This window comes from Gorilla gorilla, chromosome 10 (genome assembly GCF_029281585.2).
Source record: "Gorilla gorilla gorilla isolate KB3781 chromosome 10, NHGRI_mGorGor1-v2.1_pri, whole genome shotgun sequence".
In the NCBI taxonomy this organism is placed as follows: Eukaryota; Metazoa; Chordata; class Mammalia; order Primates; family Hominidae; genus Gorilla; species Gorilla gorilla.
In genome coordinates this window covers 47869537-47897367 of record NC_073234.2, presented here as the reverse complement: position 1 = coordinate 47897367, position 27831 = coordinate 47869537, and the positions used below count along the sequence as shown (strand labels likewise).

Sequence of the window (27831 nt, the reverse complement as noted above, 5' to 3'; positions counted from 1 at the left end):
CAGTCCACTAGGGGCCACTGGTTTCCTTTCCGCCCCCACGCTCCCTCTCTATCGCAATTCGTCGCTTGCTAGCAGCCGTTGTCTCGCTGGTGCCTACGCTGTCAAAGGAGCCGCTCTAGGCTTTTGGGAGGCCGTCTGCATTGCGTGGGGAAGGCTTGGACGACGCAATCGCCTCGCCGGCCCCCGGGGTGGTTAGCGCTTCCGGGGTCGAAGGGTGCGCGGGGTTGAAAGCAGGCCGCTCCGCCCCGTCCCCCTCCCAGACCAGCAGAGGCAGCAGCCGGAGCAGCCGCAGCCTGCGCCCTCTCCCGCCCGCCCGCCCTCCGCCCGCCCGCCCGCCCTCCGCCGCCCTCCACCCGCCCCGGGGTCTCTTTCCCCCTTCCTCCTCCTCCTCCTCCACCCCCCCCTTCCTCCTCCGCCCGCCCGCGGGGCCCCCCTCGCCTTCCCGCCCGCCCCTATTGTTCCGCCCCCGGCCTCCCGCCCTTCCCCTTCCCGCCCGCTCCCCTTTTCCCCTCAGTCGCCTCGCGCCTGCAGGTAAGCCTAAAAATTTCCCTTGCGCCCCCGGCTATGGCTACAATTTCCACTTTTGTCTTCTTCTTAGCCGGCTCGGGTCCTAGTCGCGAGCCGCGGTCTCGCGTAGTCCCGCGTGAGCGCCTACCACCTCACTGTGCGTGGCCGGTCATTCACGCGAGGCCCTGGCTCTGGCGCGGCCTAGTAGGCCTCGCGCAAGGCCTATTCCCCCCTCCCCCCGCCTTTTCCCGGTGGCGGCTGCGCAGGAGTCAGGGAGGGCGCGCGCGCGGTAGGGGGGGCGGCGGTGGATTTGCTGGTTGTGGGGGGTTGGGGGAGGCGATGGCCGGCTTGCTGGCCGGGCGGGTGAGCGCGGCTCCCCGCGGGGGTCAGGCGCTGGCGCAGCCACACGAGGAGGCGCTACTAGTCCGGCCCCTCCCCCTGTATCGCAGCGCCCCCCCCCGACCGAACCGTTTATTTTTTCCCCCCTCTTCTTTCTAGTCGAGGGAAGGGGGGGCTTTTTTTCTTAAGTGGAAAATGCTTGGATAACCGAGGGGAGAGGGGGCTGCGGAGTTAAAGAAAGGGTAGACGGGCTCCCAGTTGCCGAGTTAATCAGGACGTTTCTCGGGGTAACGAATTTTTAAATTACAAAATGCCTGCCGATGTAATCCCAGACCGAGCTATTTATGGAAGGGGTATTGGACAGCAGTGTTAGCAGCTGGATTGCCGGAATGGGGTACCTTTATCTTGACCTAGTCAGGAGGGAAATTCGACAAATTTCTTGGATTACTTGGTTTGGAGTTAGAAATGCATCTTTGTACTTTACCTCAAGAAATGGCTTCAAATAGGTTTCCTGTTTTGTTTTTTTTTTTTTTTTTGCCTTTTCGAAGTTGCGTTATTGTGATATTTGTAAAGGGCTTCCTATTACATCTGCAAGGGGGTAAGGAATTAAACTGCCAGCTCTTTACCACATCTTATTTAAAAAAGAAAGTCATTCTTACAGACCTAACGCTTCTTCCCCCACCAAGCACTATTTTTCCATGAGTGAAAAGTGTTGAATTCTGGGATTTTGCCAGCAATTAATTGTATTCTGAAAATGGGGAAATGATGTGCTTTGGGGATGCACTTATATAATCACTTACATTCTTGGAGTAGCCAGAGGACAGTTTGCCATATACAGAATGGTGTGACAAACACTTAAGCACCTAAGATATTTAGGGTATGGGCTTTGTGTTAGAGGAAAGTTAACACAGTGGCTGGTTTTGTGAAGGAGGAAATCTAGCTGTGGGAGGAGAGAGATGACATGTTGAGTTTTAAAAGGATGGATACTTAAAATGTCATTGGGGACATTCTACAACTTGGGAGAGGTCCTTTCTAAAGCTGTTACGATTAGGTGCTAAAGGAGGTATTGAAGGCAAAGGCATATCCAAAAAAACAAATTTTCTTTCTACACATAACTAGTTACTCTAAAGCAGAAATGTTAGGAACAATGTTAGGAATTGTTTCATAGGTGGGAAAAGGGCCATCTTGTATAGGAAAGGTGCATTTGCTGCTGTTCTTAAAAAATTTTAGCAATGCCAGTTTTATTTTGATTGTTTTCTTTGGAAGGAAATTTAAGATTTAATAGACTTGAAATAAAAACTGGATGGTAAACACAAAAGCAAGGAAAACATCTCAAATCTGAGTAACAAGTTGGGTTGGAAGGAGGAATAGGAGAAAAGGACTCAAGTGTACTTAATGTATCGAGTCATTTTCTGAAGGGGAATATGGAACCCCAGCCTGCGTGGAAGGCATCTCAGATAATGCCTTTTCAGTGAGGGTGTTGATCTAAATCTTTTAGAAATCATTTGGTGTTAGCCATCAACGGTTGAAATTTGTAATGTGGGATACATCTCAATTTCCTTATCTACAAATTGCTACTACAAAGAAAATTTACATGTGTTCTCTCTAGTTTTCAACTTAAACTGCTCCCCAGCAGGGAAACAAAAGGTCATTTGCCCTCACTGTAGTTGGAGATTTGCTCTCATGATTTCCAGGTGTTTCTGAATTCTTTGAAGCTTTTTCTGCTGAAGGACAAGTGGTGCACGTTCAGCAGTTTCCTTAGAACCATTGCCAATTGAAAGAACCTTGTTCATCCTGAGAGTCAGCGGAAACCCTGTCATTAATGAGAGGAACTGGAAAGTTGCCTTCTATACTGTGTAACAGAACCTGAACTGTATATTTTGTCATGCAGTTGTGCTTGGTGTGTATATAAGTCTGACATACTGTCATTTAAGGAAAAGTGTAAAGTAGAAAATATTGATAACGTGAAAATAACTTGGGAAATAATAACCTTGTTGTTTTCCTCCTCTGATTTTGGTCATGTTTGCATTTTAGTTTTTGGCTTTCACCCCCCACCAGTGACCAAAGACTTGACCACTCAAAGTCCAGCTCCCCAGAACACTGCTCGACATGGACACCGGTGTGATTGAAGGTGGATTAAATGTCACTCTCACCATCCGGCTACTTATGCATGGAAAGGTATGCTCTAGCTTGGGAAATTGGGTCATAGTAACTGCTAGGGGAGGGGCCAGGCCAGGAAGAGCAGACATGCATCTTGGAGCTCATCAGATTAGCACTGTGGGGCATCTGGCTTTAGCACATTTCCCTAATGGAGCAGAAGTGAGTGTAGTGGGAAAATGGACAGACTTGACTAGGAAGCTCCACTGAGCAGGAAAGGCGTAATTAGAGGCTGGAGCCAAAAACTCTCCATACCTGGATGGTAAGGTTTTTCTCATGGTGATTGCTTATAGCAAGTCCACTGCCCCCAATAAATCTTCAAATCTTTCCAATCTTTTGGGGTAATAATTAGCATAGATAGCAGTCTGTTGGCTGGACAGTTAAAATTCCTTTTCATAATGAATACTTCATTAGAACATGTAGAAAAAGGAAAAATAAAATATATTTTTAAAAAGGAATACTTCTGAGTTTCCTCTTACTGACGTTAGTTTTCTCCATTGCAGGAAGTTGGCAGTATCATCGGAAAGGTAAGACAATTTCACTTCAACTTCAATTACCATTTAGTAATTCTGGATTGAAGTAGCAGTTGGAGCTCATGCTTGACTTTTCCTTTACAGAAAGGAGAATCAGTTAAGAAGATGCGCGAGGAGGTAAGTTGTGAGAGACTGAGATTGTTAACTTTGGGAAGTAAAAAACCTTTAAAACAAGTGAAAATTATTTTTCAGAAATTAGGAAGGTCTCAATAAGGGAAATATGTATTTTTTTTTTGGCTTGGTTATTTGTAATGATAATCTGGGGAGTGTATTTTTTTTTTCCCCCTTTTTGGGAAGTGTGGTTTTGACAAGTCAGAATTCTTTCAAGACTTAAGGCAGCTGCTGTAGGCTATCTTTGAGGATAGTCATAGAGCAGTAGTGTTTGGAATGATGCTGACTTTGCTTTGCATCAGGATCGTGTACATTGGCAGTCTTACAAGGGACTGTAGATCCTGTACATACTCAGATCTTCTTTGTTTAACTTCTTTTGGATCTTGTTTCCTATCTAGAGTGGTGCACGTATCAACATCTCAGAAGGGAATTGTCCTGAGAGAATTATCACTTTGGCTGGACCCACTAATGCCATCTTCAAAGCCTTTGCTATGATCATTGACAAACTGGAAGAGGTTTGTTGTCTCCCACTCCCTCATTCTTCATTTTTAAGTGCTTCCAGAGAGCTTGTTGATTTTCTAAGAGCTTTTTAAATTCAAGGACACACTGGACCTTGAGACTCGCTGTAAATGGGTCCTTAGCTTCCTGTAGCCTCCCACAAAATTCGAGCATTTGTAGTTTAAAAAAGAGTCACTTGAGGCTGGGCGCGGTGGCTCATGGCTGTAATCCCAGCACTTTTGGGAGGCTGAGGCGGGCAGATAAACGAGGTCAGGAGTTCGAGACCAACATAGTGAAACCTCATCTCTACTGAAAATACAAGAATTAGCTGGGCATGGTGGTGTGCACCTGTAATCCCAGCTACTCAGGAGGCTGAGATAGGAGAAACGCTTGAACCCGGGAGGCGGAGGTTGTGGTGAGCCGAGATCACACCACTGCACTCCAGCTTGGGCAACAGAGCGAGACTCCGTCTCAAAAAAAAAAAAAAAAGTCACTTGAATCATCAAAACAGTTTGAGTTTTGCCATGGACTTAATATAAATAATTTGCGTGAAAAGCATCTGTTGAAAGTATGCCATTGCTTTGGTAAAAGGCTTGAGTAGATACCAAACTAATACAGTTTACCTGACGTTATAAACACAAATAATCTTCCAATCCTGATGATTTTAGGTTAAAAAGTCAATCTGCTAACATTGTGTCAAAATTACATTTGTTGGGGAGAGATCTAGGTTATCAGAAGGAAAATACACCGGAGGTTTTATCAAGAGGAAGTTTTTCCCCCACCAACCTTCAGAGGCTGAACTGTTGTCCTGGATCTTGTATTCAGTCCCTCCCTCTCCCCCTTCTGCATTAATGCATCAGTTGGGCAATTGATACCACAGGCAGAGGAGTGCTGCTTCCTTGGTGGTTGGTACTTAATGGTGCATGAAATCTTATCCTTGCCAAGATTAGAAATGTTATCTTTTGACCCCCAGGATTCTGGAAGTCCAGAACTCATGTCTTAAAAAACACATTTTATTCTTTTAATTAGAATGAACTTGAACTAGTTCTTTTTTATACATCATAGTATTTAACTTTTTTTCTTTTGAGGCAGGGTTGTGCTCTGTCACCCAGGCTAGAGTGCAGTGGTATACCTGTAGCTCTCTGCATCCTCCCAGGCTCAAGTGATCCTTCTGCCTTAGCTTCCTGAGTAGCTGGGGCTACAGGTGCATGCCACCCTGCCTGGATAATTTTTTAAAAACGTTTTCTTGTAGAGATGGGAGTTTGTTATGTTTCCCAGGCTGGTCTCAAACTCCTGACCTCAAGTGGTCCTCCTGTTTCGCCTCCCAAAGTGTTGGGATTGTAGGCGTGAGCCACCATGCCCAGCCTGAACTTTATTTTTTGAGACAGGGTCTTGCTCTGTTACCGAGGCTGAAGTACAGTTGTGTTACCATGGCTCACTGCAGCCTCATCTTCCCACCTAAGCCTACCCAGTAGGTGGGACCACAGGCATGAACCACCATGTCTGGCTAGTTTTCATGGGTTTTGTAGAGACTGAGTCTTCCTGTGTTGCCTAGGCTAGTCTTGAACTCTTGGGCTCAAGCAGTCCTCCTGTCTCAGCCTCCCAAAGTGCTGGGATTACAGGCAGAAGCCACCATGCGTGGCCTTTATTAAAAAAATTTTTTTTTTTTTTTAAAGAAAGCTAGAGTACAAACTGTTTATTCCTTAACCAAGGAATAAATATGTCCTTGTCTTTAGGGGTCTTAACTGCTTAAGCGGTTTCCAGGTCTCTAGTTATCAGCCTAGAGATTAGGCTAATAAGTGATATTTAAACCACTTAATTTTCAGAAGGCTAAATTTAACTAGATTAAAACCATGACTTTGGATACGGCACGTGTTTATGGGAAAGACTATAGGCTTTGAATCAATACAGTCAAATCTATAGGTTTGTTTTTTTTGTTTGTTTTGAGACGGAGTTTCCTCCTTGTCGCCCAGGCTGGAGTGCAGTGGTGGGTTCCCGGCTCACCGCAACCTCCGACTCCCGGGTTCAAGCAAGTCTCCTGCCTCGGCCTCCCGAGTAGATGGGATTATAGGCGCCCACCACCATGCCTGAATAATTTTTGTATTTTTAGTAGAGACGGGGCTTCACCATGTTGGCCAGGCTGGTCTCGGACTCCTGACCTCAGGTGATCCACCTGCTTTGGCCTCCCAAAGTGCTGGGAATACAGGCCTGAGCCACCGTGCCCCGCCTGTTTTTAGTTTTCTAACAGGGTAGAATTGATGTAAATAGGGTTGCGTTGTTTTATATCTTTCGTTTTTGGTTTTGTTTTGTTTTGTTTTGTTTTGAGATGGAGTCTCATTCTGTTCCCCAGGCTGGAGTGCAGTGGTGCAATCTCAGCTCACAGCAACCTCTTCCTCCCGGATTCAAGCGATTCTCCTGCCTCAGTCTCCCGAGAGTAGCCTGGACTACAGGCGCATGCCACCACACCCAGCTAGTTTTTGTGTTTTTGTAGAGGTGGGGTTTCACTATGTTGGCCAGGCTGGTCTTGAACTGCTGACCTCAGGTGATCCACCTGCCTCGGCCTCCCAAAGTACTGGGATTACAGGCATGAGCCGCCGTGCCCGCTCTGTTTTATATTTTTTCTTAATATTCGATTTGACTTAATTTTTTTTTTTTTTTTTTTTTTTTGAGATAGTCTCACTCTGTTGCCTAGGCTGGAGTGCAGTGGCACGATCTTGGCTCACTGCAACTTTGCCTCCTGGGTTCAAGCGATTCTCCTGCGTCAGCATCCTGAGTAGCTGGGATTACAGGTGCCAGCCACCATGCTTGGCTAGTTTTTGTATTTTCAGTGGAGACGGGGTCTCACTATGTTGGCCAGGCTGGTCTTGAACTCCCTGACCTGAAATGATTCACCTGCTTCAGCTTCCCAAAGTGCTGGGATTACAAGCTTGAGCTACCATGCCTGGCAGTATTTGATTTAATTTTGACATCACCTTTTTTCCCCATTGCCTGGCCAAGTAACTGCAAAACAGATTATTACTTTTATCCCTAGCAAGTACATTCCTTCAGGGCGAAGGAAAATATATTTATGGCTAATTTTGAGGAATTTTTCATGAGCTTTTATCTTTACATCAAAAATAGTTTGAGAGGGGCATGGTATTTGAACCTTCTGTCTGTGGTGGATTATGACCTTGCATGTCCTAATAAGATCAAGGGTAAGTGGTTCTTTAATGGCAGTTACTAGTTTCCAGGGATCTGCTTATCCTGGTGTTCTTTCTTTCTGTAGGACATAAGCAGCTCTATGACCAATAGCACAGCTGCCAGTAGACCCCCGGTCACCCTGAGGCTGGTGGTCCCTGCTAGTCAGTGTGGCTCTCTCATTGGAAAAGGTGGATGCAAGATCAAGGAAATACGAGAGGTTAGTGACTTTTGTCGTCCTTTTAGAAATGTTAACTGTTTGTTCCAAATTGGCTCTTTGTATGGCTAGGAAAAGTTAGCAATGAGATGAAGATTTTTATTGAAGTAACAGTTCTAGAGGATTACAATGTGATTGTACTGAAAATAAAACTCATGCAATAGAATTATTTTGCATAATTCATAAATTTTAATAAATCAGAACATGAGAATGTTAATCAGAATTTTCAACTATTACATATGACAAGTTTCTATTTTTTGGCAACTTTTCCATGAGGCTACATAGTTCTTTTTCTTGTCTCAAGGGATGAGTTTGCTATAGTAGCAACGGTTTTTCTATTTTTTAATTTTTAACTTTTTTTTTTTTTTTTTGACACGGTCTCACTCTGTCTCCCCAGGCTGGAGTGCAGTGGCGCAGTCATGGCTCACTGCAGCAAAACATCGACCTTCCCAGCCTCAGGCGATCCTCTCATCTCAGCCTCCCAAGGAGCCGGGACTGCAGGCTCCCACCACCGCACCCAGTTTTTTGTATTTTTTTGTAAAAATGGTGTTTTGCCATGTGGCCCAGGCTGGTTTCGAACTCCTGAGCTCAAGCAATCCACCCACCTCAGGCTCCCAGTGTTATTACTACAGGCTTGAGCCAGCACACTTGCTTGCCTGCAATGTCATTTTTCTTGACCAGACTTATAAACAACAAGGAGAAAAATAGGAAGATGTATTGGGAAATAGATGTAATTCTACATCTTTTTTTTTTTTTTTTTTGAGACAGGGTCTCCCTCAGGCTGAAGTGCAGGGCATAATCGTGATCATGGCTTACTGCAACCTCGACTTCTGGGCTCATGTAACCCTCCCACCTCAAGCCTCCTGAGTACCTGGTACCATAGGCGTGCTCCACGATGCCCGGCTAATTTTTCTTCTTTCTGTTGTTGTAGAGACGAGTCTCACTGTTTTGCTCAGGCTGGTCTCCAACTCCTGAGCTTCCGGTGATTCGACTGCCTTGGTCTCCCAAAGTGCTCGGATTACAGATGTGAGCCACTGTGCCTGGCCCCTACTTCCTGTTTAACTATGGAAGTTACATTGAATTATGGAAGATTTTAGTTGTATCTAGATGTTACTGAATTTGGTGTTGAAATGAAACTCGAATGGCTGCTTGAGTTTTTGGGAGCGTATCGTACATGGCACGACAGAGATCTTAATTTTGTTAATTGCTATATTCGAAGCACTTCTCATGGTACCTGGCAGATAGAATGTGGCCTTGATGTAAATATTTTTTCAGTAAGATAATGAAAGGTGGGTGATACTTGTGGGGCTTTTGCTTTGCCCAGAGAACTATCATTAGTTGAAAGGCAACTATTTAGAAGGACCTTTTGCTTGAGAGTAGGTTAAATTTAGGCTGTTATTCACGCTTATTCTTGTCTTTCAGTGGCTAATTTATTTTTAACTCTAATTCACTAAACAGTCCTATCTGGAATAAGGGAAGAGTGGGACAAAGAACAAAAAGGGAAGATTGGAAATGGATAAATATCTACTAGAGTTTTAGGCTCTGAAATTGCTGCTGGAGGAATTGGAAGAGCATGAGCTGTTTTTCTCTGATTTTGAATTTCTTTTTACTCCAAAGAGTACAGGGGCTCAGGTCCAGGTGGCAGGGGATATGCTACCCAACTCAACTGAGCGGGCCATCACTATTGCTGGCATTCCACAATCCATCATTGAGTGTGTCAAACAGATCTGCGTGGTCATGTTGGAGGTAAGCCCTCAGGCTCATGCTGAAAATGGGGGGAGGGCCATTCTGGGGACAGAGGAACTGATCTATATTTAGTAAGACTAGAATTAAGTGAGGCTGTTAAGGCTTCCAGTGGGGGTGGGGCTAAAAGGTTCCCTGAGTTCATATTTTCCTTCCCCTAGCTTTGACTTTTCTTATGGTCTGTGAGCAAAAATAGAAACTGCTAAGCAACAGTGATCTTTTGGTTCACAGCAGTTGTAGCAGAGTCGGGGAGAAGATGCACTGCATGGACTAAGGAGGCCAGAGATTTATTTGGGTTCCTGAGTAGCTGAGTTAAATTACTTTTTGAATTACTGTATTTTGGTTACATGGAAATTTGACATGTTCTTTAACAACTTGTCACTTTGTAGGAGGGTATTCAAAGTGTTACGTAGAGTAGAAAAATGTATGTATGATGATGTTTCCGAATGACTTACAAGGTCCTGATTATATACTATTATTCTATTAAAAGAATAGCAAAATTCAGGAAAATTAAGCCTTTTCAGATTTGTGATACGAAGTTGGTTTCATTGGTGAGAAATGAAACGAATTTTTTCGTGTGTGTGTGTGTGTGTGTGTGTGTGTGTGTGTGTGTGTGTGACGGGTTCACTCTGTCACCCAGACTGGAGTGCAGTGGTGCAGTATCGGCTCACTGCAACCTCTGCTTATCAGGCTTAAGCGATCCTCTCACCTGTCTCCCCAGTAGCTTGTTCTACAGGCATGTGCCACCACAACTGGCTAATTTTTTTTATTTTTTGTAGAGACGGGATTTTGCCATGTTGCCCAGGCTGGTCTTGAACTCCTGAGCTCAAGCCATCCACCCGCCTCAGCCTTCCAAAGTACTGGTATTACCAGCATGAGCCGATGCACCTAACCTGGAAACTGGAATTTTCAAGTAGAGATTAGAAAAACCTTGATTGAGCTTTTGAACTATTTATAGATAGTGTCTGTATTATTCTAGACGTAACACTTGAGTAGTTTGTTTCCAGTTTTGACTTTATTTCCTATTCAGGCCAAAAAAATGTGAGATACTAAAAATTATCAACAAAAATATACGTTTAACAGTTTTTCATGTCCATTAAATTTATCTAAAATTTTGGAAATAGTGCTGAAGATTATTACATGGACATCTCCCTTGATGAGAATCAGTTTGAATTGTGTAGTCCTTGGACTTAACTGCATTAAAGGCAAATAACTTTCAGTAGATAAATTGAGATTAGATCTAGCCAGAGACAATTTGGTAGGTAAGGGGGTGGAAATAGTTTTTAATTTAACTGACCTGTGTGAGCTAAAGCCACACAGCTGAAGCAGCTTTGAAACCTTATCTCTTTTTGTTTTTTTCCCCTCTGACTCTCTCCCAGTCCCCCCCGAAGGGCGTGACCATCCCGTACCGGCCCAAGCCGTCCAGCTCTCCGGTCATCTTTGCAGGTGGTCAGGTAAGAAAATTCTCATTTGTGGGCTAGAATGAACAGAGATTGTATTTGAAATGTCAACTTTGCCAGCATCACACCAAGCCACTCTGCATGCTTGCTGAAACCTATACTCTGGCCATAGTTTGACCTGCTTTTAGTTTTATTTTTGTACTGGAGAAAGCTGAATGCCTTAATTTTTAGCAGGCAATGGAAGTTTTGTAGGCACTCAGAAGAGGTAACTTACTTGCGGGTTGGGTTAGAATATAAGAGTTGAATTGACTTACTGTCTCTACTTCTCTCCCTGTCCCCACCCCATCCATGTTTTATGTGTGTGGGGTGATATTTAGAGGTCTAAATAAAAGGTAGCAAAGAATTGGACCTCTGAAGGAGATTCTGGATGGTGGTCTCAAAATTTGGGGGTCCTGAATTTGAGTGTCCTACAAACTTCCCCTTCCCTCCACCTCACCTCCCCTACTCCTACCCCTTCACTCCCAAACTCCAGTGTGTTGTCCCCTAGGCTCTTAACCTCATAAACACTGGTTTGAACCCACGTGGCATAACTGAAATCAGCTGGGGTAAGAGTTCAGTGTGCAAGAATAGAAGGGGGATGAGCATGTTGGGCTGTGGTGCCGTGACCTTTGGTGTTAGAGCAAGAACACCAAAGCACCACCGTGGCCTCTCTGCTCCTTCCTCATCAACCTAAACTCTTGATCTTTGGCACATGGACTATTCTGAAGTTAGATTATTATGACAGAAGCATTGAAGGACCATGGTAGTCCTATGCTCTGATTGTATTTGAGGAGTAGGTAGATCAGGTTTTAAAATACAGTTGGCCCTTTGTGGGTTCCACCTTCAACCTACCTCAGATCAAAAGTATTCAGGGAAAAAAATGGGTGGTTATATCTGTACTGAACATGTACAGGCTTTGTCTTGTCATTGAACAATAGAGTATAACAAGTATTTACATAGTATTTACATTGTATTAGGTATTATAAGTAACCTAGAGATGATTAAAATATGTGGGAGGATATGCTTAGGTTATATGCAAGTACTATACCATTTTATGTAAAAGACTTGAATATCCATGGATATTTGTTTCTATGGGGGGATCCTAGGACTAATCTCCCACCAATAACGTAGGGACACCTAGGGACAACTGCATTGGGATTCAGGTTGAAATAGTGACTGATTTTGGTAGCTGCCTAAGCAAGTGCGTTGCTCAAAACACCTTTTCCCACTTGGGGCTGGTCTGTTACAAGCATATTTAGTTAACTAGTTCCATCTTACCTGCGTTTGATCTGGGAGCCATTTAGAGGGCAAGCATAAACTTGGGAGTCCATCTCTTTCACATTGTGTTGAATTGGCATAAAAATGAACAAGTTTTTAGAGGTTTAGTTTGTCGTGTAGTTATGAGAGGTTTCACAGGAAGGTCGGTTATGTCACAGTGTTAACCTTGAGTCAGTTTAGTACCTTGCTTTTAGAAAAGTACAAACTGGTTTGGTCAAAGGGCTCTCAGTCTAGTTAGTCAGAGTTGGGCCGGATAAGCAAAGGCCCAGAGTCAGTGTAGCCAGAAGGATTTAGCCTTAGGAGTTTTTCTTTCCCGGGAACTCCAGGTTCCTGCTCTTCTGGATTCTCCCACTCCCCCTTTGGAATATAGAGAGTCCCATACTGGGTAGCAGCAATCCTCTGTACTTAAAATTCTTCCTTCACTTCCTTTTTTTTCCACTCCCCATCACACCTCCCCCTTCATACCTCTTTGCTTCCCTACCCACCCTCCCTCCTTCCCTCCCTCCCTCCCTCCCCTTTATTTAGTTGATGACCACCGTCTAAAAATTTGCAGCTTCTTCTATGAGTGGCCCTGTCATGGATCGTTCCCACAGGCCTTTTTAAATATACAATGTCCACAGATGGACCTGTGTCTTTTGTTCCTTTGTGGCAAAGTGGGCTCTGTAGGGGTTCAACTTAATCCCACACTGTCCAGGAGCTGGCATCAGCTCTGTTGCCCCACCCCTTCATTCTTACTGAAAATAGCCCAATTGTGCAGTGTGAAATCTGCCACTAGGTAACTTTTTTTTTTTAATTCACTGATTACAGCTCGTTTCAAATTGTGTCTGAGCTCCTTTTTAAAGGAAAAAGGAAAAAAATAAACAACTTTTTTTGTGTGAATTTCATGCTGGTGACAAGGTGCCGGATTGACAGCCCTGGAGACTGAAATCCTCTATTTATCCACAGGACAGGTACAGCACAGGCAGCGACAGTGCGAGCTTTCCCCACACCACCCCGTCCATGTGCCTCAACCCTGACCTGGAGGGACCACCTCTAGAGGTGAGAGGGGATGTTCAGTCTCCAAGGCTCACTCAATCCTTCCGCCTCAGCCGAGACTGCCAACACACGGGGGGCCAGTGGCGCTGGTGATTTTTGGTGCTGTGGACACCACCTGTCCACGGGGACCTGGACTGACCCCCCCAACCTCATTTCACCCAGGCCGCGTAGCCCACCACCAGATGGTAACACCAACTTTTTTTTTTTTTTTTTTAATTTTTTTTTGTTCAACCCCTCTTCCCCTCTCCCACTCCTCCCACCCCATTTTCACCTTCCTTCCACCCCCACCTGGGTGTACTTTTGGGGGTACTGGCCACTGTGATGTGAGAAACTTCACATCCTGTTAACCAGCCACTCCTTCCTTCCCCTCCCTCCCTGTTCCCTTTTCCTTTCCTCCTTTTCCCTACCCCATTGCCCTGAAGACCCAGCTCCCTTTTTGGGAGGTTATGTTGTGGGGGGAGGAGGGCATAGTGGGAGCTGCAAGTGCCTATGGAGGGGAGGTGGGAGAAGACAGGAATTAGAACCCAGTGGTTTTTGTTTACCTGTGATCAGCTCCCTAGTGTTAGGGACTTGGCTAGCATCCAGTGTTCTTAAGGTCTTTAGGCAGATAGAAAAGTAAGTTGGAGAAAGGGAAGTGTTTTAAAACATACCATGTAGGTTTGTGCAGATAGAGATCTTCCACATCACCACAATTGGTAGAAGGGTTGGGGTGGTGAGGGAAGAGATCATTATTCCTCCTAGGCTATCTTGTATACAGGGAGGAAGAGTGGGGCTTGGTCAGTCGAGGCATTGCTAATCTCACTTCCCACATTTTCATTAAGAAACAGTTATGTATATTTTGCCTTTGATTGCAGGGAACTTGGCTACCTTTATAGGATTCCCCGGAACAAAGTCATATTTAGGGTTCAAAGAAGGCCAATTTGGGTCTGACCGTATTTGTGAGATTCCATCTACTGCCTCCATCTCTGGCCTCCCCCATTCTCTAGTTCAACTCTGGCTTCCTGGCTAGTTGAAATGTCTTTTTCCCCCCACTGGGTGGCTGTCCGTGATTGGTTTTTAATAGGAACTGTTTTCCTCCTTTTGTAGGCCTATACCATTCAAGGACAGTATGCCATTCCACAGCCAGATGTAAGTTTTGTTTTCACTTCTTGTTTTGAAAAGCTCCCTCTCCCATCCAAAATTGTCTCACTCCTCTCTCCCAAGTAGCCAGAAGTGAGTTGGGTCTTCAGCATTTGCAGTATTAAGTTGTTTTCTTCACAAGGTCAATCCCATATTTTAGCCCTTTAATCAGGGTAATGCCTTGTTTGCCTTTTAACATTTAACCCCTGAAATTTAATTCAGCACATTAGCTTCTCCTTTCCCCCTGTGTTTCAGATTACCCTGTTTCTAAAAGGGAAATGTTCCATGGTATACTGTGATTTGTTATCTCAGGGCACAGTTTAAATTGACATTGGGACTGTGCTTCCTTGCATGCAGTTCTCTTTTCCATGAGGGTAATGGGAGGTTGGGTTTGCCCTTGGGAACTCCTCAATCTGAGATGACAATTTGAAAAGTATTTGGAGGAATGGGGAAGGGGCTTATGTTACACAGAGAGGGATAGGAACCTGAACATTTCAGAATTCAACTCAAACCTTTCTTGCTGCTAAAACCTCCTATTTAAAAGTGCTGGTATTTAGACTTCAAGGGCATTTTTTTCTGCACTTTTCTTTTATCCTTACTAACCTTTTCAGGTGCTGAGCATTATTAGGCTTGGGAAGTTGAGTTTTGGTCTTGGTTAGTGGTAGGCCCCAGGAGAGAGGGAAGTAGACGTGAAGAAGGATTATTTTATGACAGTCAGGACAGTTTATATAGATGAATAAAAATAGCTGTAGTAGTCAGTGGTGGCGGTGATGGGACTAAACCCAGTATGGTTTCTTCACCTCTCTCCTTGCAGTCTCCCTGCCCCCTCATCTCCTTCCCTCTCCCCAATACTGATGAAACCCTGCATGGTGTGTTTTCCCTAGCACCACTGCACAGTTTGTTCACCTAGCCTGTCTGTGCTTGTCCCTGCGGCAACTGTTGCAATGGCTGCAAACTACCTTCATTAAGTAGCCCCCAAGGGGATGGTCGTTGGGCAAGTGCTGTTGCTTTTCTATTCCCACACCCAAAAGGCATTCATTCTCTTCTAGGCACCCTTTCTATTTCTAACCCTTACCCTTCATATTCTGCCAATCCCCAGGATTGTGATGCAAGCCCCATCCCTACCCTCTGTTGTAGTTTGAGTAGTAGAGTCAATTTTGGGAATCAGGACCTACATTTTCAAATTCGAATGTGCTTGAGCCCTGGCTCTGTTAAATCTTCTAATGCCAACCTCCTGTTTCCTCCTTGCAGTTGACCAAGCTGCACCAGTTGGCAATGCAACAGTCTCATTTTCCCATGACGCATGGCAACACCGGATTCAGTGGTATGGATACCTCAGTGTTTATTTCTGTAAGGTGTAGTGCAAGAGAGAGGCCAGTCCCAAGGTCTCAGCTTGACATCTGTTTAAAACAAACTTCGTTATCCAGCATCCTGCTGGTTTAAACTTGCCTGTCTACTATGGCTAAGCCCAAGGAGGTAATGTGTTTGTTAACGTGGTTTTCATTTGGGGTCAGTTATTCTAAAAGAAAAAAAAAGCCCTGGAAGGTTTGGGGGTGAGGTTTGGGGATGCTTGTCAGGCAAAGGGTAGGCTGATATTTCTTTGAGCCCATCCTGACTGCTGCCCCCTTGATCTGATCAGCACCCCCTTTCTCTCCACCAGCAATTCACAGGCTTGGGTAGAAACCATCCATTTGTGCCAAATTGTGTAGTGTTTTTTTGTTTTTGTTTTTGTTTTTATTTTGTTTCGTTTTTGGGGCTTTTCTGTATAAGGAATAACTTGTCCGATAGGGTTAGGATGAGACCACCAAACTCATTTTCACTTGTATCTTAACAGGCATTGAATCCAGCTCTCCAGAGGTGAAAGGCTATTGGGGTAATGATTAAAAAAAAAAAATCTGTAGTATTCTACTGTTATATTAATAAACTGGTGGGAGTCTTGTTTCACTGCCCATGAACCATACCAGCAACATGCACATGGCAGAGAGGAGCTGAGAGAGCAAAGGGGTGGGCCTGGAGCCCCCGAGGGTCCCTTGATGGATCTGGCCAACCCCCTTCTAAAAATGATGAGACAGCAGCCATAGCTGAGATCAGGACTAAGCTTTGAGTGTTAGCCAGCTGGCCTGGTTCAGTCCAGGTGTTGTTAAAGATGGGTATGGGTATTTGCTGATGGGATTTTTTTTTCTTTCTTTTTCTTTGGAAAACAAAATGAAAGCCAGAACAAAATTATTGAACAAAAGACAGGGACTAAATCTGGAGAAATGAAGTCCCCTCACCTGACTGCCATTTCATTCTATCTGACCTTCCAGTCTAGGTTAGGAGGATAGGGGGTGGAGGGCATTAATCTGATACAGGTATATTTAAAGCAACTCTGCACGTGTGCCAAAAGTCCATGGTACCCATTAACAGGCATAATATTGGCACTGGTACTAGTGAGCATCAGGTGAGATACAATTTGGAACACAACAGGAAAGGGGTAGAAGTACAGAAGGACTTGTTTAGACATTGGTCCTCTTTGAGGATACCACACTCCCTTGCCCTTGCTTCCATCCCCCATCCCTAATAGGCTGGGCTTTGCAGGAAATGGCATGAAATCAGCTCTTCTGAGTGTACAGAAGAACCTTTCGAGCATTATTTCTACACCCTTCTCCCCCACTCTTTCCTCTTTGGAGGCTTCCAAGTTAGTGATGAATCCCAACAGCTAATGATGCTGGGTTTCCAGTTTATTTCCTTCTGTTAGTTTAATGTGCAAGTCAGTGGGGTTTTGAATGCTGTGCATTGAATTTGCTTGCTCTCTTCTGTCTTTTAGCAGGTTTGGATGCATCTGCTCAGACTACTTCTCATGAACTCACCATTCCAAACGATGTAAGTGTAGTTAGGTTGCATGGGATGAAAATAAGAAAATAGACTTTAAAGAAATAGATGTCGTTTCAGCAGTATCCTGCTACCTTATTTTTTTATTTTTATTTTTTTAATAGCCCAGGCTGTAGTGCAGTGGTGCGATCTTGGCTCACCGCAACCTCCGCCTCCCGGGTTCAACCAATTCTCCTGCCTCAGCCTCCTGAGTAGCTGGGATTACAGGCATGTGCCACTATGCCTGGCTAGTTTTGTATTTTTAGTAGAGATGGAGTTTCTCCATGTTGGTCAGGCTGGTCTCGAACTCCCGAGCTCAGGTGATCCACTCACCTTGGCCTCCCAAAGTGCTGGGATTACAGGTCTGAGCCACCGCACTTGGCCTACATGTCCTGCTACTTTTAAGCCCTAGGGAAAGAAACTGGGAATTTTATTATTTTATCTTTATTTTTGTTTTTGTTTTTCATACCCCAGGAATGGAAAATGGGAATTTTTAGACACAAAAATAAGTTGATTATAATATGCAGAATTGTGATGACAAATATGATAAGAGAAAATAGATTATTATTGTGTGAGGTATGACGAGACAGCAGTAACTTTTTGGTGAAAATAGAAATTCCTGGCTGGGTGCAGTGGCTCACGCCTGTAATCCCAGCACTTTGGGAGGCCGAGGCGAGTGGATCACCTGAGCTCGGAAGTTCGAGACCAGCCTGACTACCATGGAGGAACCCATCTCTACTAAAAATACAAAAAAAGCAAAAAGCCTGGCATGGTGGTGCATCTCTGTAATCCCAGCTATTTGGGAGGCTAAGGTAGGAGAATCGCTTGAAACCTGGGAGGCGGAGGTTGTGGTGAGCCGAGATCGCGCCATCGCACTCCAGCCTGGGCAACAAGAGCGAAACTCCATCTCAAAAAAGGAAAGAAATTCCTGTACGTTTGCTGCTTTTTTTTTTTTTTTTTTTTTTTTTTTTTTTTTGAGACGGCATCTTGCTCTGTTTCCCAGGCTTGGCTCACTGCAACCTCCGTCTCCTGGGTTCAAGCAGTTTTCCTGCCCCAGCCTCCTGAGTAGATGGGACTACAGGCATGTGCCACCACGTCCGGCTGATTTTTGTATTTTTTTTTTTTTTTTTATTAGAGATGGGGTTTCTCCATGTTGGTCAGGCTGGTCTTAAACTCCTGACCTTACGTGATCGCCCCCTTTAGCCTCCCAAAGCGTCGGGATTACAGGTGTGAGCCACTGCGTCCAGCCTGCTTTTGTTTTTTTGTAGAAGCTAAAGCCTTATCCTTAGAAAATGTAGTGGTTTTCAGCCGGGTGCAGTGGCTCATGCATATAATCCCAGCACTTGTGGGAGGCTGAGGCAAGTGGGTCACGAGGTCAGGAGACCAGCGTGACCAACGTGGTGAAACCCTGTCTCTACTAAAAATACAAAAATTAGCCAGGTGTGCTGGCGCGCACCTGTAATCCCATTACTCAGAAGGCTGAGGCAGGAGAATCGCCTGAACCTGGGAGGCGGAGGTTGCAGTGAGCCAAGATCGTGCCACTGCACTCCAGCCTGGGCAACAGACCAAGACTCCGTCTCTCAAAAAAAAAAAAAAAAAAAAAGTGTAGTGGCTTTTTTTTTTTTTTTGACAAAGGGTCTCCCTCTGTTGCCCAGGCTGGAGCAGAGAGGCATGATTGTGGCTCACTGCAGCCTTGAACTTCCAGGCTTAAGAGATCCTCCCATCTCAGCCTCCTGAGTAGCTGGGACCACAGGTGCATGCCACTATCCCCGGCTAACTTTTTTTGTATTTTTTTGTAAAGACAGAGTTTCGCCATGAAACTCCTGAACGCAAGTGATTGGCCTGCCTCAGCCTACAGGCATGAGCCACGGTCCCCCACCACAGTGTAGTGGTTCATGAACATCAGATCTGTGCTGTCCAGGGTCATATTTTTTACAGTATTAGTGCAAATGTTGACCAGTTTTTGTTTTTTTTTTCCACCTCTTCCCAAGGCAAAAACACCTTAGGAATTGGCCAGAATTCTTGTCGGTATAGGAGGGTGGTAATCATGGCAGGATGACTTTAAGCATATTTGCTGCCAGAAACAGAATGTATTTCTACCTTTATCTATTTCTAGCTGTCTAAATTTATTTTTGTTTTGGCTCTGCTTTGTCTTTGGAATTAATACTCTGAGGACAGAAATAATGAAGAGCTAATACTTGGACCTAAGAGTATTATGTCTCTTGGACCTAAAAGACAGTTCTGAGTTGGCTCAGAACTGGCTGTCACTCACCATGGGTGGTCAGACTGAAAAATGGGTCAAGAGTTGAGTTTTTTGATCAAAAGTGTATGAGTAAAGGGTGTAGGATGAAGTTGGGCATGGCGGTATACACCCGTAATCCCAGGTTACAGGGAGCACAGAGATACAGAGGCTGAGATTCGAAAATGGCTTAAACCAAGGAGTTTGAGACTAGCCTGAGCAACATAGCGAGACCCTCTGTTTTTTTTTTTTTTTTTTTTTTTTTAAAGGGCCAGGCGTGGTGGCTTACACCTGTAATCCCAGCACTTTGGGAGGCCAAGGTGGGTGGATCACAAGGTCAAGAGATTGAGACCATCCTGGCCAACATGGTGAAACCCCGTCTCTACTAAAAATACAAAAATTGGCTGGGCATGGTGGCATGCGCCTGTAGTCCTGCTGAGGCAGGTGAATTGTTCAAATCCAGGAGGCTGAGGTTGTGCAGTGAGCCAAGATCAGGCCACTGCACTCCAGCCTGGCCACAGTCGTAGGAGCTGGCGGGGGGTGGGATTCTTGGACCTAGCCATGCAACTCTAATTCGGTGTGCCTTGTTTTTCTTTCTCCCTTAAGTTGATTGGCTGCATAATCGGGCGTCAAGGCGCCAAAATCAATGAGATCCGTCAGATGTCTGGGGCGCAGATCAAAATTGCGAACCCAGTGGAAGGATCTACTGATAGGCAGGTTACCATCACTGGATCTGCTGCCAGCATTAGCCTGGCTCAATATCTAATCAATGTCAGGTAAGATTGCCCTACCTTTTGTCTTATTTATGCCAACACAGTAATGTGTGTGTTGGGGAGAGCTGCAGTATATTATTAAATATGGGATTACATGGGCGATGGGTAAAGATGGCCAAAAGGCTTTTTTTTTTTTGCTAGCTCTACTTTCTTTGAGTGTAGCAGAAAAAGTAAACTGCAGTAAGTTTGCAAGGGGTTGGGGAGGGGGGAGCACAGATTGCCCGCATTTAACTTGATGGTTTGGTAAGAGGGAAGAGTGGTCCTTGTCTTCAATAAGAGTCCTCTGGCTAGAGCACTCACAAAATCAAATGTGGGTTTCTCTTGTTCTACATAGCATATAGACTACTATTTCTTTCACTGATTTGATTTGGAGTCCAAAGCACCCTTAACTGTAATAAGGACATTGGAGTAATAGGACAGCAAGGCAGTTTCTGGGAGGCAGCAATTACCATTTATTCTGGAAACACCCATTTTTCTCACACTGCACGTGTGTTTTATTCAGAGCTTGTGGGAATGTGGGAAGCACAGGTATTGGAATGTTTTGGAAGTGTGAAGTGTGTTTTCTATCTCACTCCTCCCCCAATCTCATCCCTTAATGACTTCCTGAGGGTTTTATTTCCCTTATCCATAGCTAGGTAGTGTTACTACTCTCAATTTTAGGACACTGTTCACAGTCAAATGGGATCCTACAGTCATTTATATTACTTGCTTTCTCAACTCATGGGCTGAAGTCACACCCTTAATTGCTTACTAATATTTCAAAGCATTGTTAGCCCTGAGGCCCTTAGGTGTCTTTTAATAGGGAGTGTTGTCTAGTTATCGTTTACCTTTCTTATAAGTGTTTGATCTCTTTGTCATAAAAGTTTTACATGAGTTCCTGAATCTAGTACAGGGGAAAGGAATTCCTAAGTATGTGGTCTGTATTGTGCTTGTACTGACCATGTATATATGCCATGGTTATTTAGTGCTAGCTAAGAACATACCATTTCCCCAGTAGCAGTCTGACTTTTGCCTTAAGACTTCATATCTTGAGGTGCTACTACTCTTTGTGTAGAAAAGCTTTCCCATTCCTAGATTTGTTTTCTTGTCCACCCACCAAGCACACTAGGTCCTTAATGTTGAGAACGAAATGGTAGTAGTAAACTTTTGCACCAAGGTTGTTTGCAAAGAGGTCTTTTTCTTTTTTAGAGTTAGGGTTTCATGTTGGTCAGGCTCGTCTCCAACTCCTGACCTCAAGTGATATGCCTCCCAAAGTGCTGGGATTACAAGAATTGTTTTTCTTTTTTTTTTTTTTGGAGACGGAGTCTTGCTCTGTCACCAGGCTGGAGTGCAGTGGCTCCATCTCGGCTCACTGCAACCTCTGCCTCCTGGGCTCAAGTGATTCTCCTGCCTCAGCCTCCCAAGTAGCTGGGACTACAGGCACGCGCCACCACGTCCAGCTAATTTTTGTATTTTTAATATAGACGAGGTTTCACCATGTTGGCCAGGATGGCCTCGATCTTTTGACCTTGTCATCCACCTGCCTCGGCCTCCCAAAGTGCTGGGATTACAGGCGTGAGCCACTGTTCCCGGCTTGTTTTTCTTATTTGTAATTAGGATTTTGGAGGGCAAGAATTTTTCAGTTTTCAGTGGCAAGAATCAGGTTTTTGAAAGCTGGAATTTGTTTTGTTCTTTCGGTAGGCTTGCCCTTCATGTAATTTAAATTGACTGTTTAAATGTGACCTGCTTGCCTAACTCCTGCAATAGGTCAGTGGCTACATTGTAAGGAAGCAGAATTCTCTTGGTAGAGTGGCTCTTTTCAGGATCATTGTTACTGAATAGCAATTCAGTATCATCGTAGCCATGGATTAGGGTCAAAACTTTTCAAAGCTTCATCTAACACCAAAGCAAAGATTATGCATGCACAAAGCTTATTCTTTCTCAACTTGGTGCAGTTTAAATGCAGAAGTCAAAGGGTTTTTTTTTTTTTCATTTTCCTTTCTCATTTTTTTTAAGTCAAGAAGGATTTTACTGGATTCTGAGCATTTTCTCCTGTCTCTTGATTTTTCATGGTGGCAGTCTGTCCTTTTATATAGTTAGTTGACTTCTGTATCCCTCTCCTTTATGGATTGCAGCTGTCCTTGGACATAGGTAAATAAAATGAGGTTTTAAGGGGAGCCTTTCTGCTCTTGAAGACTTAGCGTTGTGGGCTCAATTGTCCAGGCACACTTCCCAAATATATGTAGTTCTGGCTTAGACACATACAGGCATTTGGGAGACACGTACCCTTACTGTTCTGTGGAGCTTATTTTGGGAGTGGAAGCAGCAGCATTTTCGCTTAAGTATGAATTTTTAAGGTGATACTTCAGTTTCTCTTTCACACTTTTGAAAGGTCCACATTAGAAGTATGATCAGTCAAAAACAACTTTTTATACCACCTCCCACCAGAAAAGCTTCCCTAGTTCTTATCTACACTTCTGTTCTCAGCATTTTTCTTTGAAAACGCTACATTCTTTGAAATTTGAAATTAGTCAGTGACCTACTTTGGACTCTTGTCTCTTTCCGCCCTGATATTGGTTTGTTTGCTGTGGAGATGTAAGCAGACTTTAATACACAGCTGGAAGGATTTTTAAAAATTCTGCTTTATAAATATTCAGAGCTTCACAAGTAATTGTGGGATAATTGATTTTCTGTTAGAATAGGAAATTGACATTTGATTAGAGGAAACATTTCTTCCTTGTTGGGTGATTGATGAGTATCTTTTTCTACCTGAAATCATTCCTTCAACATCTGGGTTGGGTCAGTGTGTCAGATACATGAAGTATGTGCCCTATGATTTCTTTTCTCTGTCAGCTTTTTCTTCACCATAACAGTTTTTAAGTAGCTCTGTGGAATGGAAATATACATATTTAGAGGGTGGGACACAGGCTAAAAGAAAGCTTGTCACAAGTTGACACTAGGTCTTCCTAATTGTCAACCAGAGGCACTTACTGATATAACTGAAGCAGTTTTTGTCCTGTACTTACTCCCTTTTGTGGTCTTCCCTTCCACCCACCCTTTTTTTTTTGTTCCTTTTTTCCTCTGTTACAGTTTAGAAAACGCTAAACCCTCCTCCCAGGCAGCCTCCGTCACGATCCCTGATCACCTCAGCATCAACCTCTCTCAACCCTCCACCCCTTCTTCTTCTTCCTCCTCCACCACCACCCCCTCGCTCGCCACAGCGGGGACCTCCGACGCACCCTCCAGCCTCCCCAACCCTCTTCCGACCGCCCCTTGTGTCTCCAGTCTGCTTGGCATGAAACCCATCCCTCTCCTGGCTCTAAATGTTGTGTCTGCTGCTAAGGGTACCGGGGCTTCAGCTACCACCACCACCACCTCTGCCGTGCCATGTGTAACTAACAAACTGAAAGGCGAGAAACAGAGATTCTCTCCCTACTGATTGCATATCTTGAGGCACCTCCTCCAGTATTATTTTGTTCATTTTGTTTTCCTTTGTTAACATTGGTGAGAATGAAACTATTGTGAGCTTGTTACCGTTTCCTTTTTACTACTTTGGGGGATAACTGGGTGGGGGTGGGGGAGTGGTAACCCTTGTTTAGGTTTAGGCCATTTCAGCTGAGTGCCTGTTTCAGGGTCTGACTTGAATTCTTTATCTAGAGCCACAGTTTTCTCTTCTTTCTTGTTTGTTACTTTTCTTTGTAGCTTTATTCTGCCTTGCAATATAACAATGTGTTAGGCTCTGTGTTAATGAATAAAAGCTGCTTCGTTAACTTTTTTTTTTTTTTTTAAGAATTATTTAATGGTTAAGCTATCAGCAGGCCTTCTTGGCCATATTTGTGTTTCTAGCTGTAATAAAGTTGGCGCAGTAAGAACCATAGTACACTGTGTGCTGTGAAGGGTAAAGGGTTGGGGGCTTGTGACTTGTGGCTATTCAGCTAGGAAGCCTGTATAACTGACATGGGCTTTTTGAATCCCAAGTGAATTTTATAGTCGTTTGTCAATATTTCCACAAAGAGATACGAGTCTGTGGCAGTTTAGATCCTGAGGGTCCTCTGTAATTGGCAACAAGCTTCACTAGTGAGGAAGTTTATCTGACTTCTCAGATGGCCTTACCTTGCCAGCAGCAGCTAACAAGGTGTTCATCCCAGGATTCCTCTGGTGAATGGTTACCGTGAGGATCTCTTCCAAGTCATACATTCAAAGAACTTACTTCTTTACCCAGAATGAAGGGGAGGGGCAAAGTGGGATAAGTCTAATAAAATTAGGCAGCTTCTGTCTGCATTCCTCTGAATTAGCATTATGCCTCTTTCTGTGACATTAGGTATATCTCAGCCAACCCGTGACATTATCCACAACTTGACATGATGCCATCCACTCGTCCTAAACCAACTCTGTCAACCAAGTTTCTTTACCCTTTTTTCTATTCCTTGCCGTATCCTTTCTGCTCCCCACCAGCACTATCATGAGTAGGAAGTGACATGCTTAGATTTGGAAGGAACCTTAAGGATCTACTAATCTGTAACACATTGATCACCTCATTTTACAGATTAAAAAATAGAGGCCCTAAGATAATTTAAATTCATAGGTTATGAGTGACTAGCCAGGACTAACAACTTAAGCTTTACTTTTACTCAATCATACTAACCTCCCTGAAATCTTGTTCATTTTCTTATACTAAGATGGGCACAGGCCTCTCATAAAACAGTAGAAATGTTCTTAGTATGGTGGTATAAGGCCTCTGATAGCCTTCCATTCAACGAGAGTACACGTTGCCACAGTGCTGAAAGTGTAATGCTCTTCCCAGGGCATTAGAGAACTCAGTGTAGAGATACTTTCCCTGATGACCTTTTCCCAGCATCACCATTGGCTGACAAAAAAAAAAGCTGTTAGTATTCCAATATATTATCTCATTCTTTGATGTTATTTTGGCCCCTCCATCCCAGATTGGGCCTGTGAAGAAGTGTTACACGTCTCAAGTATGCATAAAGGATTAGATGGCCAAACCTGTCCAGTTAGGAGTTTTATTTAGTTGCTCCTTTATCATGTGGTCCAGCTCTCTCCCCTTGGTAAGCTCGCTCCTCCTGTAGTTAGGACTTAATCATGCTGATACTATCTCCCCCCAGGGATGTGGTTTTATCTAGTTCTTGATTGGAAGGCCTCTTAACCTAATGGCTATTCCCCAAGGAAGGATTCCACATGTTTAAGGGGCTAGCTACCGTCACTACCTCCAAAGGGCCTCAGTTTTAAATTTTTTTAAACCCTAGAGCTCCCCCATGTGGTCTTTTATCCTAGAGTACCTGACTCAGTATTTCATAGCATCCCCTTTTCCCTGCCTCACCTCCCCTACCCCAGCAAATTCCCATTCGGGCTTGATACACATTCAGAACATTTCTTTCAGAGCTCTGGTGGGGCCAGAGTGCTACCACCAATTTTTATGAACTTAAATTTTCAGGTCCTAGATCTAATGGTATCTAGCAGTTCCTTTCTTAGACCTTCAGTTCTTACTGAACCCTTTAATTCAGGGCTATTGTTTACCTTTCCTTAGATCATTGTGTTTTGAAATTGGCACGAATCTACCCCCCTTTTAAGAACTAAATATTCCCCGCCGGGCACGGTGGCTCACACCTGTAATCCCAGCACTTTGGGAGGCCGAGGCGGGCGGATCACGAGGTCAGGAGATCAAGACCGTCCTGGCTAACACAGTGAAACCCCGACTCTACTAAAAACATAAAAAAATTAGCTGGGCATGGTGGTGGGCGCCTGTAGTCCCAGCTACTCGAGAGGCTGAGGCAGGAGAATGGCGTGAACCTGGGAGGCGGAGCTTGCAGTGAGCCGACACCGCGCCACTGCACTCCAGCCTGGGTGACAAAGCAAGACTGTCTCAAAAAAAAAAAAAAAAACCCTAAATATTCCCTTAATACTGAGGTGGAGAAACCATTACTGACTAAAAGTAAATAGTTTGTAGTCGAAGGACTTTCCAGTTTTTTGGCCCTTGCTTTTCTACCCAGCTTTTGGCTTTGCATTGTTGTGGAAGGGATACAGATGGTGAATTACCAATCATGTTCTCATGACCACATATCACAAATATTGTATGCCAATCAATTTAAAATCTTATGAAATAACTTATGAACTGAAATGAAGTCTTATACATTTGGTTCTATTCAAAATGAGAGCAAAGTCTTGCTGCCTACCTACCTACCAGTGAAGCATACTGAGTACTTAAATACTTTTCCCTGAAAGCCCTAAATTGGATTCCAGGACCTCAAATGACTATCTCTTTGAAACAGAAAGGCATTGTAGCCAGGTATGTTTAGATGGAGGATATGGCTTGACAAGATCTAGGAGCTTGTAGAGTGAGCTACAGAGTTGAAACAAGTTATTTTGTCTGCTACTTTTGTCTGAAAACTTTTTAAAAAACTTTTTAAGGCCGGGTGTGGTGGCTCATGCCTAATCCTAGCACTTTGGGAGGCCAAGACAAGTGGATCACCTGAGGTCAGAAGTTTGAGACCAGCCTGGCCAACATGGTGAAACTCTGTCTCTACTGAAAATACAAAAATTAGCTGGGCATGGTGACAGCTGCCTGGAATTGCAGCTACTCAGGAGGCTGAGGCAGGAGAATCGCTAGAACACGGGAGGCGGGGGTTGCAGTGAGTTGAGATTGCGCCATTGCACTCCAGCCTGGGTGAAACTCAGTCTCAAAAAAAACAAAACAAAACAAAACAAAAACAATAAGGCCAGGCGCGGTGGCTCATGCCTGTAATCCCAGCCCATTGGGAGGCCGAGGCAGGCAGATCACCTGAGGTCAGGAGTTTAAGACCTGCCTGGGCAACCTGTTGAAGCCCCATCTCTACTAATAATACAAAAAGTAGCTGGGAGTGGTGGTGGCTGCCAGTAATCCCAGCTGTCAGGTGGAGGCTGAGGCAAGAGAATTGCTTGAGCCAGGGAGGCGCAGGTTGCAGTGAGGCAAGATCACGTCACTGTACTCTAGCCTGGGTGACAGAGCTAGACTCTGTCTCAATAAATAAATAAATTTGAGTATAATTCTTGACCCATAGTTACTCTTTTTACATCTTTTTAACATTTTTTTTTTTTTTTACCTTTAAAATGGTATTACCTCATAATACCCTACACATTGATAGAACTACAGGGCTTTAAAGTAAAGGCCTTGAGTTGTCTCAGCATTAAACCCTTGAGACTACTCTCAGATGACTCTTTCTTTCCTAAACTGGTATTCTGTCAGCAGTTTGGGAGGAGCCAAAGTGAGCTCAGCAATAAAGAAACATTGCTTCTGTGTATTGTGAGCACTCTTTAGAGGGGCCTGTTTCCAGAAAGTACGCTCCTTGGTTAGCCCACCATGGACGTGGAACTAAAAGAGAACATAGTTTGAGGGACATTTGATAACAAGGGCTGTTTCCCTTGGTTCTGAGGTAATAGACCTCCACATGCTTGGATTGCAAGGATTAAAGGATCATGGTACTGGTAAATTTAAGAAATCTTAAAATGTCTCCCTTGGTACTCCCGCACTGGTTATTTACTCTTCACATTTCATGAACCAGGTAGAGATGAGGTGCAGCTGAGCGCTGGGGAAACTAACTGAGTTCTTGTTTCTGTGTTACAGGCTTTCCTCGGAGACGGGTGGCATGGGGAGCAGCTAGAACAATGCAGATTCATCCATAATCCCTTTCTGCTGTTCACCACCACCCATGATCCATCTGTGTAGTTTCTGAACAGTCAGCGATTCCAGGTTTTAAATAGTTTGTAAATTTTCAGTTTCTACACACTTTATCATCCACTCGTGATTTTTTAATTAAAGCGTTTTAATTCCTTTCTCTGTTCA

General features: G+C 44.2%; 1 protein-coding gene across 48 annotated transcripts; it reads left to right on the top strand.

The window, feature by feature from the left end:
- Positions 1-108: 108 nt before the first annotated feature.
- Positions 109-27831, top strand: PCBP2 (poly(rC) binding protein 2). 48 transcript variants are annotated; one of them, XM_055357092.2, is made up of 15 exons: positions 109-531; positions 2881-3024; positions 3507-3530; positions 3621-3653; positions 4046-4162; positions 7411-7542; positions 9157-9285; positions 10662-10736; positions 12945-13037; positions 14121-14162; positions 15405-15477; positions 15988-16026; positions 16963-17015; positions 19849-20018; positions 23085-25154. In XM_055357092.2, the coding sequence occupies exons 2-15, from the start codon at positions 2956-2958 to the stop codon at positions 23431-23433; spliced, it is 1398 nt and encodes a 465-aa protein (XP_055213067.1). In that variant the 5' UTR covers positions 109-531; positions 2881-2955; the 3' UTR covers positions 23434-25154. The 48 variants fall into 48 exon arrangements, with proteins under 48 accessions (XP_055213067.1, XP_004053282.1, XP_018894058.1 ...); XM_004053234.5 differs by lacking the exon at positions 23085-25154 and adding an exon at positions 27613-27831 and having other exon boundaries at positions 170-531; positions 16960-17015; XM_019038513.4 differs by lacking the exon at positions 23085-25154 and adding an exon at positions 27613-27831 and having other exon boundaries at positions 200-531.